A 12442-nucleotide genomic window follows, 5' to 3' on the forward strand; every position below is an offset into this window, starting at 1 on the left:
TTAAACATTTGGCTCGTGTGTCATAAATGCCACAGAAAAGAATTTAGGCGGAAAAAAGGTTAAGTTGTGTCTAATTTTCATCTTGTATCTTTGTATTTTAAGACGGAATTAAAAAAAAAAATAAAGCCAAGCTATTATCCTGAAATAATCATTTATTTCTATACAATATTCACATTAGCTTAAACACTTATTCTTCCGTTTCTTCAGCTTCAATAGCGTTGGTTTTCCATGATAAATAAACGTTAAATATCAATGCTATGAAATTAACGAAAAGCACCCTAAAAAGAAAATAGTTTCATTTTCAAAGCTACTATCAAAGCAGAAGAGTAAGACATTACCTGTGTTGAAATGGAATTATATAGAATGTTATCAGTTGAGTTCCCGGCCAAATCATGTAGTTGACTTTTATCACGTCAACATAGTCCTAAAACAAAAGACCTTTGTGAAACATTACCCGGAAATAATCGATATTTTAGTCTGTAACGCCAGCTACACACCCTCTGCAATAAGCCCTTAACTTGGCTCAAGGACTCGCCACGTAATAAAGCGTTGAGGGAGAGGATTCCGCCTAGGAATGCAGGGGCGAAGAGCGTCTGTAATGAATTACAACAGACTTTTATCCCCATTCCCGTCAACGTGAGGCAGCTAACTTGCTAAGCCAGTCTGTTAATTTGCCCGTACTTGGTCGGTTATCATTTTCTTCAATCCCACAGTCCGCCCCGCGCTGCCGTATAATTTTTCCAATACGCTGTACCATCCTCTCAAACCTGGACCCTTTGAAATATTTATAGGAATACTAGGTAAGCAAATAATAATTGAGGGCAATGTGACCTTGAAATTACCACGTATAACGCCCCAACTAGGCCAAAACGGGCTACCCTCCACGGGTCAATGGCCCGTGGGCTTCTTTTCTCTACCCCCACTTGACATAACAGATCGCCAGATGCCAAAATCACACCTGCAAGGGGGCGGAATTTTCGAATTATAATAAAAAATATATAATTAAGAAGGGGGTTGCGTTGTTGGCATAAATTCATAAATTATCTACCTGTTGTCACGGATTGAGTTTTCCACGGGTGTTTTTCCATTAGGCCTAGATACCAACGCAGAAATCGAGACATTTCTTTGTGAGTTTAGATTCTATAATACATCAAGAGAAAGGTTTCTCAACAATGATGCGCGCATTATTAAGGAAATCTTATCAAACGAGGGTTTATAGGATTTTTTTTTAATAAAGTTACAAACTTACAAAAACAATTATGCACAAGGGCATCAGGTATTTGTAACGTCCATAGCATTTATCAGTAAGGATAGAAGTTTTTGCGCAATTTCGTTCTTTCTTATAGCCAAAGTCCTTATAATTTGAAGTGTTATGTCATTTGGATTTGGGTGTAATTTGTGACGTCGCAGAAGCTATTTTCTTCCCACCCTTAACTGGATTTTGAGCTGACCACTACATTAAGACCATTAAACAGGATTCTTCATTATTTTTACCGTCGGTATTTTAGTTTTATCATTGTTGTCTGTCTTTTAATGTGAATTTACAATATCCTTTTTATGAATTAGGAATTATTTTTGGAAACATTTTACTGTAATTTATAATCAAAATGGCTAACACAAGCTTGAATTTCTATCAAAAATTTGATAAAACGAAAAAACCAAGAAGTCGAGTAAGTATTATGTTACTTATGGCTTTATTTTAGTAACATACTTAAGGGGTCATATACTTATGGTTGTACCAAAATTTATACTTTGTCATTTAAATATTTAAAATTTATATATAAATAGATAGAATTGCATTTGCACTTGGAGGGTGCTTTCAGAATAGAAACAATTTGGGATCTAGCAAAGTAAACTTGATTTTTAAATTAGAAAAGCAAACATTAGCTTTAGCTAATAAGTTTGTAAATTATTTCAGAAAGAAAGGAATGGATTTAGGAGCCCAATCTGTGAAAGCCTTGAGAAATTTGATACAAGTAAAGAGACCTGGAACATTGGCAACGTTTTTGGAACCTTTTGAAATTTTTCTACCGGTATTTAGGTACTCTAATTAAATAAAGCTTAAGCAAATATCATTAATTTTCCCGATTATAATTATTTATTTTCAATTAGAGGGGATGGTGAAGCAATAAAAAGAGCGGCTTACGAATTGTGTGAAGATCAAGCGAAACAAGGAGTTTTGTATTTTGAAACTCGTTTTTGTCCACATTTACTATCTAACACCCATATTGAACCCAAAGTATCTTTCGAGGACCCAAAAGCTTTTACACCTAAAATGGTGATTGAGCATGTTCTAGAAGGCTTGAAAAGAGGAGAGTCTGATTTCCAGATTAAAGCTAGAGTGATACTTTGTTGTTTACGCTTTACAACTGGTATATGAACATACAGCTCTCAAAAAAAAAATTAATTATAATCTGTCAGTTATTTTTTTCAAGAATGGAATTATCAAATATTGGAATTGTGCAAAGAGTTTAAAGGTCAAGGAGTAGTTGCTATAGATATAGCTGGTGATGAGGCAGAAGACAAAAATTACCCCAAAGAAGTTATGCAAGCTAATATCAATATTTTTCAAGTAAAGATGACAAAGTTTAGCAACGAATATCTGTACAACAATTTCAATTCTTATGATATATTAGGAAGCAGAAAAATTTGATTTACATAGAACAGTTCATGCGGCAGAGGCAGGAAGTGCAGATAATGTTCGTCAAGCATTACAAGATCTAAAAGCAGAACGCATTGGCCATGGTTATAGGGTTTTGCTAGATCTTGAAATATATCAGGAGCTCTTGAACAGCAGGGTACACATCGAGTGCTGTCCCTATTCTAGTATTTTCACTGGTTCAGTGGCTTTAACATGCGTCAAGCACCCTATAACAAAGTCTTTTTTCTAATCCTCAAGTTTAAAACCAAATTTTAATATTCATAATGTAATTAATTTAGATTTGCTGAAGATGATGCAAATTTTTCTATAAGTAAAGATGATCCCCTTATCACTGGGAAACTGTTGGATGATGAATATCATTTGTTATCAAACATGGGGTTATCCGAAGCTCACTTTGCGAAAGCAGTAATTTTAATAAAGGGCCCCTTAGTGCCGAAATTTAAAAATACTACCATATACATTTTTCTTAGAATTTCAACGCAGCCCGATCTTGTTTCTTGCCAGAAGAGGAGAAGAGGAAGTTACTAGAACAACTGTCGAAGAATTATGGCTTTATAATATAATGTTATCTACATTTACACAGAAAATAATGCTTAAAAAATAAACTTTTTTTAACCATTTATTCTTACACTATAAGTTCTTGTTAATGACTGTATTTTATAAAATGTAATTTACTTTTACATTTTTATCACGGTAAGCGTGCTTTCAAACTACAATCTCGGTTAAGGAGATAGCAGACGACGTTAAATAAAACGCAGATGGCCCATCTCTATGGGCGACCTCCGCAATGCGCAGCTAGAGGTTACACTGCCATCTATAGTCTAGAGTCTAGGCGGAAAATTTGAAATTTGTTCCAAAGGCTTACAGTCACTTATGAATCATTTACCGATTTCAAAATTACGTTTTTGCGCATGACAGCACCTTTACATTGTAAGGTATAGCAGGCGTATTTATTTATTTATTTATACAAAAGGCTCCATAAGCATCGAGGGAACGAGTAAAAAAATAAACATTTTGGAGGAAAGAGAATAAATATTCCGAGACATGACGCTAAGGTGTGTGACGATTGGGTAGTGTTTTAAAACAATGAGAGATACCCCCTAACACGGCGGCGTATTTTCACGCGCAAAATGAATTTCAAGATCCCCCAATACGTCATTTTTTCAGTAATATCACACTCAGTTTTAATAAAATTTTGAGTTTAATAACTTGCTTAAAATCGAAGCCAATGAGCTTCTGCTTACAAATGGTTATTATAAAACATTGTGTAAAAAAATATGCGGTTGGAAGGCACGTATTAGTTCAGATCAATATAGGGAAAACGGAAAAACTTTGCACAAAATGATTATATATATAAAAATATGTAAACTGAACTTATTATTTCAAATATGAGCGACTTAATTATTGGAATGGCAGTTTAATTTGTAACATAAACTGCTTGTTGTAAAAATCACATTTTGATTCCTTTAAAACGATATTAAAAAAAATCATGTAATGCTGAAAAAGCATAATCATCTAACGTTGGATCTTTTGGATCCGATAGAGCAAACCCAGTAACAACAGGACATGATGGTCCAAAGGATTAGGCAAAAAACAAAAACGCTTCCGGCCGCAATGCCAACCCAGATCCACATGTCGGTTCCCACTGCTGTGAGTATATTAAGAATAATTACAGGTGAGCTTAAACCCTTAAGCTAAGCATTCTGAACTAGTAATTTAGTGGGTATTAGACTATTGTTGTACATTTCGCACTTATAATAAAACGAACCATCAGAAAACCATCCAAAATATTTTTGAAATTTCTTTTTCACGGAGTTCGCTTGGTTTTTGCCCTCATTGGAAGAAGGGGACATCTCCGTTGATTGGCACGAAACTAAGGAAAAACAATACGAAAGGCCAAAATGAAGTGTCCGATGTCTATAAATAGAGGTTGCTTTGAATTTTAATAAGGTCTTACAATTTTGGGGGTGTATTTTAAGAATATTGATTGATTAAGAAAATAATCTAAAACGTTTTGGAGGTTTTGATTGAAGAACTAATTCAATTAGCTTCGAGTTACACGTATTATTTTAAATTTGAGGAAATATTTCACTAGTAGAGAGACAGCTATATAGGTACATATTAGAGAACAAGATATTGGCACTCATATAGTGTGTTAATTTTGGTGAAATTGTAATTTAATATGTTTTCAATATTTACCGTTCCTAAACGATATATTTGTAAGGGTTAACTAAAAGAATTGATAAATTAAACAGATATAGTGCCGTGTCATGAAACAGCTCTGCAGCTAACTATTTATTGTCTCTGCTGTTACAGCAGTGCTGTGTAGAGTAAACTCCAAATAAATTACAAAATCATGACGCGAATTCTTTTAAATTTGCCGGGACTGAATGTAAAAAGTTTGCAGTGGTGTAGCTCTGGGCAGCTTAATGTAGGCGAATTTGTTTCACTGATAATGAAATTGGCTTAAAAAAATAACAAAAAATTGTTTCTTACTATGACGAAAAAGAAGTAATAACGAGAAGACGGCATACAATAGGCTTTTTCTATCGATACGTTGAAAATTCCTTCCCAAAAATTCCATTTCATAAAATTCGCTTTATTGAGAAGCATAGAAATTTAGGTGATTAATATTTGTAATTTTTCTGTAAGATAAACAAGTTTTATTAAATTTTTACAATACGGGGAATATCTAATTATACTAATTAGTTTAATTTGCCAGTGCATGTAAATGTGAAGATAAGGTATTTTTCAAGTTAAAAATAGATCACAATTAAAATTTCAAATGATATTTCAGATTGTGTAAGACTTCATATTAATTTTGTTAAAGCGTAAATAAAGTCGCACATGTTTGAATACAGGTAAACCGTATACGAGACTTATTTGTATCAATGCGCGGCTTTAATACAACGCCAAATTGGGTTCAAATGGCGAAAAACCGCACACATTTAAGAGTTAAACGTGACTCATGTATTAAAATTTATAAATTATTGGTTATTTATTAGATGAGTAGACTAGTGAAGATAAAAGAAAGCGATCAAAAATGGGGGCAAGGAAGAGAACTCTTTGCCGTGTCGGGGAATAATATAAAGAGGCGAAGCTGACGCGAGCAAGCTTCGCAAAGCGGGCCAGAGGTTCGGCACAGGCAGGGTAGATATTTCAAAATTCCGTGGTTGCGCGAATGGTGGAAGAGAGAAGATCATATTTTGGACCGGAGGCCAGCGAGGCAATTTCTCAACTTTGAACGATTTTCCGTAAGAAATTATACTTAAATTAGGTACCGTATAAAACTAGAGATTCTGAATTTTACGTTTGTAATAGTCGATTTTTTATTTAACCCGTTCGATTCGTTTGGTAGTAAAAATTGAGAATACAAGGTTTCCCTTCGATTTCTCTCCGGTCTCGACTGACTCTACGGTCCTCGTTGAATCGTCGTTCTAAGAACGAGATTTTGGGGAGAGATCGCTCTTTTTCTACTAACAAAAGATTTCTTTCACGGTTTTTCCAGAATCTAATGGATATTATTCCAAACAGTAATCAATAAAGTTATGATTCAACGTAAAAGGAAACTTATTACCTGGAATGTTACGATGACATTCTCATTCTTTTTGTTGATATATTTTTCGTGAGCGCCGAAGCTTCGGGGGCCGCTATGAAAATACGCCGTTTTTGGCTGCAGCTCTCTTCTCCTTGCTCACTGTTTTATCTTTCCTCTCGTGTTGGGATGTAGTGTTCTACGCCATTTTAGAACGTTTGTAACAATAGCTTCCGGGAGTGTAATCTTAGTAACGAACTTAAAATGGCATTAATTTTCTTAATGTGAAAAACGATTTGAATTTCCAAGTAAATTAATATGCACGTGATTTACGGATATTACGCCATGTGGGATATAGCATATGTACTTATGATATTAGCATAATTTGATAATTAAGCAGCAAAATTATGGACTTATGATATTAGTATACCTAATGTACAAGTGTTAGTGTAAAATCTGTATTAATTAAATGTGGTTTAATTTGGTGTTTATATTTTATTATTCCACTTAGTCAAGAATGCAAGCTGGTCTAAGACAGAATAATTTTTAAATTTATGTATATATAAAACCTCCAAAATTCAAACTACAAAATCATTAAAAAATATACATGTATTATTCTCCATAATTCAAGAAATATATTAAATTTTAATGAGCAGGAATATAAAACCTCATACATGTATCAGTTGTGAATATGCATTGATTTAATTTTTAATAATTTCAGTGAATGTGAAAGAAAATGCAAGAGGACATAATGAATGAAGAAAATAATAAGCAAGAACATGTCAATCAATATGAAAATGAAAAAGAACATTTCCTTACTAATACAACTGATCAAAATGATACCAACAAGACACACTATGAAAATCCAAAATCAAAAGAGCATTATATCCCCAAAGACACAACTGATCAAATCGAAATTTTAAATATCACTTCATTTATCGAGGATAATGTAACTAATAACATAAGTTACATTTCAGAAGCAGATGATAATGAAAGTGACTTGGTTATTGATGAAAAAGACACCATAATAAATGGTCATCATATAGAACCCAGAAAAGGGATTGGTGAAAGCGATTCAGAAAATGAAGAAGCCTGTCAAAAATGTGGTCAAATCTTCTCATCTAATCAAGGTTTGCTAGATCACAGTTGCAAGAAACCTAGAATCTATAACAAAACAGTCCGTACTTGCAAACATTGTGGAGCCAAGTTCAAGAGTATACCAACATTCAGAAAACATGCCCTGAGATGTTGGAGGACAGTAAGAAAACTGAAGCAACAGGTGGAGGAAACTGAAACCAATGACAGTGTCGCACATATGGTGATGAAGAGTGAATCCATAGATAGTGATGATACCATTATTCCGGATGAAGAGCATGACCTAGCTCAATTGAGTCAACTCGAAGCTGAGACTACTATTAAACAAGAAATCATTGAAGAAGAAAATATGGAAGACATAATTTATGACAATAACCCAAATAGAAAAACTAAATTATTGAAATTACCAGAATCAAACTGTTCAAATTGCGGAGTTAAATATAAAAATTTGAAGCACTATAACATGCATAAGAAAAGAAAAATTATGTGCAGCGCCCCTCCATATATTTGCGAATCTTGTAATAATGAATTCATTACGGAATACAATTTGTACTATCATAAATTGAAAGGTAATTGCACCAAACCTGTATCTACTCCGGCTAAATCAAAGAGTATGGGTGGTGTGAAAATAATTTCTTCAAATAAGGAAAATGATGAAAGTGATATTCCATTATCAGAACTACTATTGAAAGATCTAGATCCTGTAAGTGAAGGCCCAAAAAAGAGATCTAGTAGTGCTTTTAAAGAAACTGAAGAGACTCAAGTTATAAAATGTGAGTTATGTGACTCAAAGTTTCTGTTTAGTTATTTGTATGACCGGCACATGGAAAAGGTTCATAGGAATTACGATCATCCCGTGATCTCTCCCAGTCTCATCAAAGACAAACCCATCCCCAAGAAGAGGAAAAAAGTCAAGCCTACTAATCTGGAAGAACCAAATAAAACTCAAAATTCTAAAGAAGCGAGTTACACTGATAACCAGGTAACTGAAATAACTGATAAAGCAAGTCAAGAAGATATTTCTGAGATTGATGTTTCTGTTTACTTGACTCCGAATGGCTATCAGTGCCCAATGTGTGATCATTATTTTCCTTTTCCATACCGCATGAAAGAGCACCTTAATCGGAAAGTGCCGTGTAAACCAGTCCGAGATATAACTACTCTCAAATTGCCAAAGTTAACTCCAAAGAAAACTGTCCCTGGGAAATTGAAAACTCCTCCGAAGATGAAAATTCCAATTATCAAGTTAGATCACGTGTCTCCACCCAGTTCTGATGATAAAAATGAAGATGTAGTCACCAAAAAGCTAAAACTAAGTAGTACCCTCATAACTAAAGATTATATAGAGGAAGCGGCTGTTAATGATAATAAAAAGAGCCCCATAAAAAAAAGTTTCAAAGCTGCAGTGAAGAAACAAAAATTGAGCGGCAGCTCTCAAGCTTTATGCAGAAGTTGTGACATTTATTTCCCTTCTGTTATTGACTGCTATGATCACTGTTTGAAATATCATAATGGCTTAAATCTACAAGAAAAATCTGACTCTATAAAAATCAAGAAAGTAAAGAAAATGATTATAAAAAAACCTAAAGTTTTACTGTCAAACAATATAGATGACTGTAATCAAATAAACCAGACCATCAAAGAAAATGTGACAAAAAACATAAAGAGAACACTCAAAACCCCCAGTAAAGAAAAGATCACTGAGACCAATGCAGAATGTCCTGTTTGTTTGAAAGAGTTCTTTCAAATAAGAGACAGAAATGCCCATTTAAAAACAGATCATTCCAATATATCCCATGAAAAAGTTATGTCTTTCCTCAGGAGTACTATTTGTGCCATTTGCAAGGAAAGTTTTGCATTGCCAGTTCATAAGTTGAACCATTACAAAGAATTTCACAATGGCGAAAACAATCAAGGGCTACCATTTGTTTACAATCCTAAACACAACTGTCAGTATTGCAAAGTAGACTTTCCATCAAAAACTCACTTAAATATGCACATGGTGCGCTGTAACATGAAGAAGGTCAAAACCAGTCCAAGGGAAAACAAGATTGATCAAGTGCCAGTAACCAGCCCAACCTCAGACCATTCACCCAGAGACACTTATTTTTGCGAACACTGTGAAATCAAATTCGCTAGCCTTACTCTATTTAAAGCGCATACAAATCGTTTTTGTCCCAAAAAAGATATATTAAAGAATCAAGTAAAAACTAAGGATTTCAAACAAGAATTGTTTGGCTTAGATGAAAAAGTGTCCTTGAAATGTGACCAATGTGATGGACAATTTACGAAGAGACTGGAATATGATATCCACGTCAAGGAGCTTTGCACTGCTCAACAGTCTATAAATTCAATATCGGCTATTGCAAGTCCAAGATTGTCACCAAAATCACCCAACAAAGCTACTTCTGTCAGAGTTGTCCCTAGGATTAAGGTTAAACTCAAATTACCTCGATCTCCATTAAAAAAATCCTCTTACTGCCGCATCTGCAAAAAAACTTTTCCATCTCACCCTCATTATGCAGGTCATATGCGTAAATGCAAATTGCAAAACAGCCCTCAAGAAGATAGTCTGACCAATGAACCATCTTCCATGCCAAAATCTCCATTACTCTCATCCCCACCAATTCCTAAGCCTAGAATTTCCCTTAAGGTATCACCGGGATTAAGAACAACTCTACAAATTTCACCCCCTAAAAGAAATGTGCCATGTACAGTTTGTGGCAAAATATTCAGTGACTTGTTCACCCTGCAACGACACATGAGAATGATACATTTGAAAGGTAAACCCAATTCCTTCCCTTGTATATTTTGCCCCATCACGTTTGGCCATACAAAACAGTTGTCGAAACATTACCAGCTAGCTCACCCAGAGAGTCTTAAGTTTCAGTGTGAGAAATGTGGTAAACGATACGCAACAAATTCTCGTTGCCTACAGCACATTAAAAAGCAGCACCGAGCCAAAGAAGACAAAGGCATTAAAGTTAAGGATTTAGATGCTGAGCTATTTGGAAATTCAGAGGCGGCTAGTTCAATAACTATAGAGTCACCTATACCAATTGAAATACCGGAACCAGAAATTCAGCTTGTAAACATTGCTGATGTTTCTAACACTGCTAAAGTACAGAATCCCAAAGCTAAAAAGACAATAGTGTCCACCGAAGAAGAGGGAAAAGTGTATACCATCCAAAATGAAGCTGCAGGTCGGGGGATGTACTCTTGCAAAATATGCAACATTGGAACTTTTACAAAAATCAATGCCCTTCGAAGACACTGGAAAACTAAACCCCACAAGGAAAATTTAGAAAGACTGAAAGCAAAACAAAATCGAGGAACTGCGAGAAAGGGTCAACAACCATATGCTCGTCCTTATACATCATTGCCTCAAATGAAATGTTCAGTTTGTCCCAAAACATTCTTCAACATTACTGTCTTTGTACATCACAGGCTTGGCCACTTCAACTCTCAAAAAATTGATTTAATGGCAATCAATTCTCTAAATCCCTATGTGTGTGAAATTTGTCAAAAAATTTTCACTCATCATCAAAGGGTTCAGTCTCATTTACTGTGGCACATGAAAGCCAATAAGGGTCAACATCCTATGTCAAAAAATGAACTAGTCAAGCTTCCTGAAACAGTGGAGAGGCAACATGCTGGAATCCCCAAAATTGTTGAGAAAACTATTGAAATGTCTATATCAGCTAAGAAAAGTATTGGAGGTGGAGTAATGATAAAACCAGTTGCAAACCCATCTCCTGAAAAAGCAAGTTACGTGTGTAACCAATGCTCAGAGAAATTCAGTAGCAAGTACTTGTATGGAGCTCACGTCAGGCATTCTTGCCCAACAAGATTCAACTGCTTGAAATGCTTAGCCCAATTCAACAGCAAGAAAACTATGACGTCCCATATGAAACATTGTCAGGCTGAAGGTAGTCTCGCTTGCAAATTCTGCACCCTAAGATTCACTTCTATTAATGATTTAGGCTGGCATGAAAAAGGCTGTATAAAAGTGACTGAATCTAATGATTTAAATGATTTTGGGAACATTGAGGCACATCAACTTCAATGTACTTATTGCAAGTGCATTGTTATGCCAAATAGCTTTGAGCAGCATATGGCTTCCCACCCTAATCAAGAAATGAGAGTTACCTGCCTCAATTGTCTCAGTAACTTTTCAGATAAGAAAGATGTTTACGAGCACTTAAATGACCTGTGTCATATAAATTCAGATCAAGAAGAACTAGGAATTGTAAGAAAAGTTCTATATCACAAATCCAAATCTGATATGACAAGAGAAAGCAATGAAAACCTCGACAACCCAAATGGTGGTATGTGTGGTTATGAAACTAGTGAATCATGTGGTTCTTCAACCCTCTATATCCCTCAAGCAAATGCTCCAACCCCCATTTCTAAAGATGTTAATGACAATAAGTGTGATTCTAATATCAATAGTCGCGAGATGAAGTGTCTAAGGAGTAACTTTTCCCAGTTGATTTATTTGCTCATATCAGACAGCGAACTACTATCCTCATTTGGGTGGGGGAGTAGAGCTATTGATGGTGTCCTGAAAGATATTCTAGTCCACCTTGGGCAAGAACCAACTCTTCCCACAAATGAAACTCAAGAAGCTGAGAATCTTCGTTCCAATATAAAGCTATTTTTAACCATTTGTGTCAATGATGATGTGATTGGTTCAGGAACAAATGAAAGTGTGGACGAGTTAGTCCGACGTGTGCTTAAAATGTTTTCAGTATAACTTCATTTTAAAAGTAGAACATTTTCTTAATACTGAATTTCATTATTTTTTGGTTAAAAGCTAAAATTGTTTACATTCAATACCTTTTTATAACTTTCACACGAAGAAAACAATTTACAAATTTATTTTACTGTAAATACAAAGATAATTTACATAGCAAAATGTATTTTATTGTTTGGTAATAAATTTTTTTTCCTAGTTTATGAAATGATACTATAACCCTTAAAAAAATTAAGTTATTTTTTGTCTAAAACATTTTCTTTAAAAAAATTAAACTATTCATGAGACTTAAGAAAAAGAAAATATATTTGTAAGACTTTAAAACGAAACTAATGCTATTTTTTTCTTTAGGATTAGACAGGGGGGCTATACAAAGTACTTGTAAGTACATTAT

At 34.5% G+C, this 12442-nt stretch overlaps 3 protein-coding genes and 1 long non-coding RNA gene across 10 annotated transcripts; 2 read left to right on the top strand and 2 right to left on the bottom strand.

The window, feature by feature from the left end:
- Positions 1–59: 59 nt before the first annotated feature.
- On the bottom strand, positions 60–1340 carry LOC149936231 (mitochondrial inner membrane protein Mpv17-like). The gene is made up of 7 exons (XM_090181585.1): positions 1250–1340; positions 1049–1140; positions 843–958; positions 682–774; positions 498–593; positions 339–424; positions 60–278 (listed from the first exon to the last, which is right to left on the bottom strand). The coding sequence occupies exons 2-7, from the start codon at positions 1119–1121 to the stop codon at positions 188–190; spliced, it is 555 nt and encodes a 184-aa protein (XP_090037711.1). The 5' UTR covers positions 1122–1140; positions 1250–1340; the 3' UTR covers positions 60–187.
- LOC149936232 (adenosine deaminase-like) lies at positions 710–3284 on the top strand. Of its 5 annotated transcripts, XM_090181581.1 has the most exons (11): positions 718–800; positions 1238–1276; positions 1347–1495; positions 1567–1670; positions 1789–1850; positions 1919–2041; positions 2113–2372; positions 2436–2572; positions 2637–2878; positions 2941–3067; positions 3133–3284. In XM_090181581.1, exons 4-11 carry the CDS (start codon positions 1608–1610, stop codon positions 3223–3225), a joined length of 1107 nt encoding a protein of 368 aa, XP_090037707.1. In that variant the 5' UTR covers positions 718–800; positions 1238–1276; positions 1347–1495; positions 1567–1607; the 3' UTR covers positions 3226–3284. The 5 variants fall into 5 exon arrangements, with proteins under 5 accessions (XP_090037706.1, XP_090037710.1, XP_090037708.1 ...); XM_090181580.1 differs by lacking the exon at positions 1238–1276 and having other exon boundaries at positions 710–800; XM_090181582.1 differs by lacking the exon at positions 1238–1276 and having other exon boundaries at positions 711–800; positions 1369–1495.
- A 654-nt stretch (positions 3285–3938) lies between these two features.
- Positions 3939–6391, bottom strand: LOC149936233 (uncharacterized). The gene is made up of 4 exons (XR_016482280.1): positions 6240–6391; positions 5159–5307; positions 4431–4535; positions 3939–4310 (listed from the first exon to the last, which is right to left on the bottom strand). It is a non-coding gene; the product is annotated as an uncharacterized LOC149936233 (long non-coding RNA).
- Positions 5642–12255, top strand: LOC149936234 (uncharacterized). 3 transcript variants are annotated; one of them, XM_090180742.1, is made up of 2 exons: positions 5642–5939; positions 6919–12255. In XM_090180742.1, the coding sequence occupies exon 2, from the start codon at positions 6934–6936 to the stop codon at positions 12046–12048; it is 5115 nt and encodes a 1704-aa protein (XP_090036868.1). In that variant the 5' UTR covers positions 5642–5939; positions 6919–6933; the 3' UTR covers positions 12049–12255. The 3 variants fall into 3 exon arrangements, with proteins under 3 accessions (XP_090036868.1, XP_090036867.1, XP_090036869.1); XM_090180741.1 differs by having other exon boundaries at positions 5642–5916; XM_090180743.1 differs by lacking the exon at positions 5642–5939 and adding an exon at positions 6392–6505.
- The last annotated feature ends 187 nt before the right edge of the window (positions 12256–12442 follow it).

This window comes from Leiobunum rupestre, chromosome 7 (genome assembly GCF_980474605.1).
Source record: "Leiobunum rupestre chromosome 7, qqLeiRupe1.1.hap1, whole genome shotgun sequence".
NCBI classification, from domain to species: Eukaryota; Metazoa; Arthropoda; class Arachnida; order Opiliones; family Sclerosomatidae; genus Leiobunum; species Leiobunum rupestre.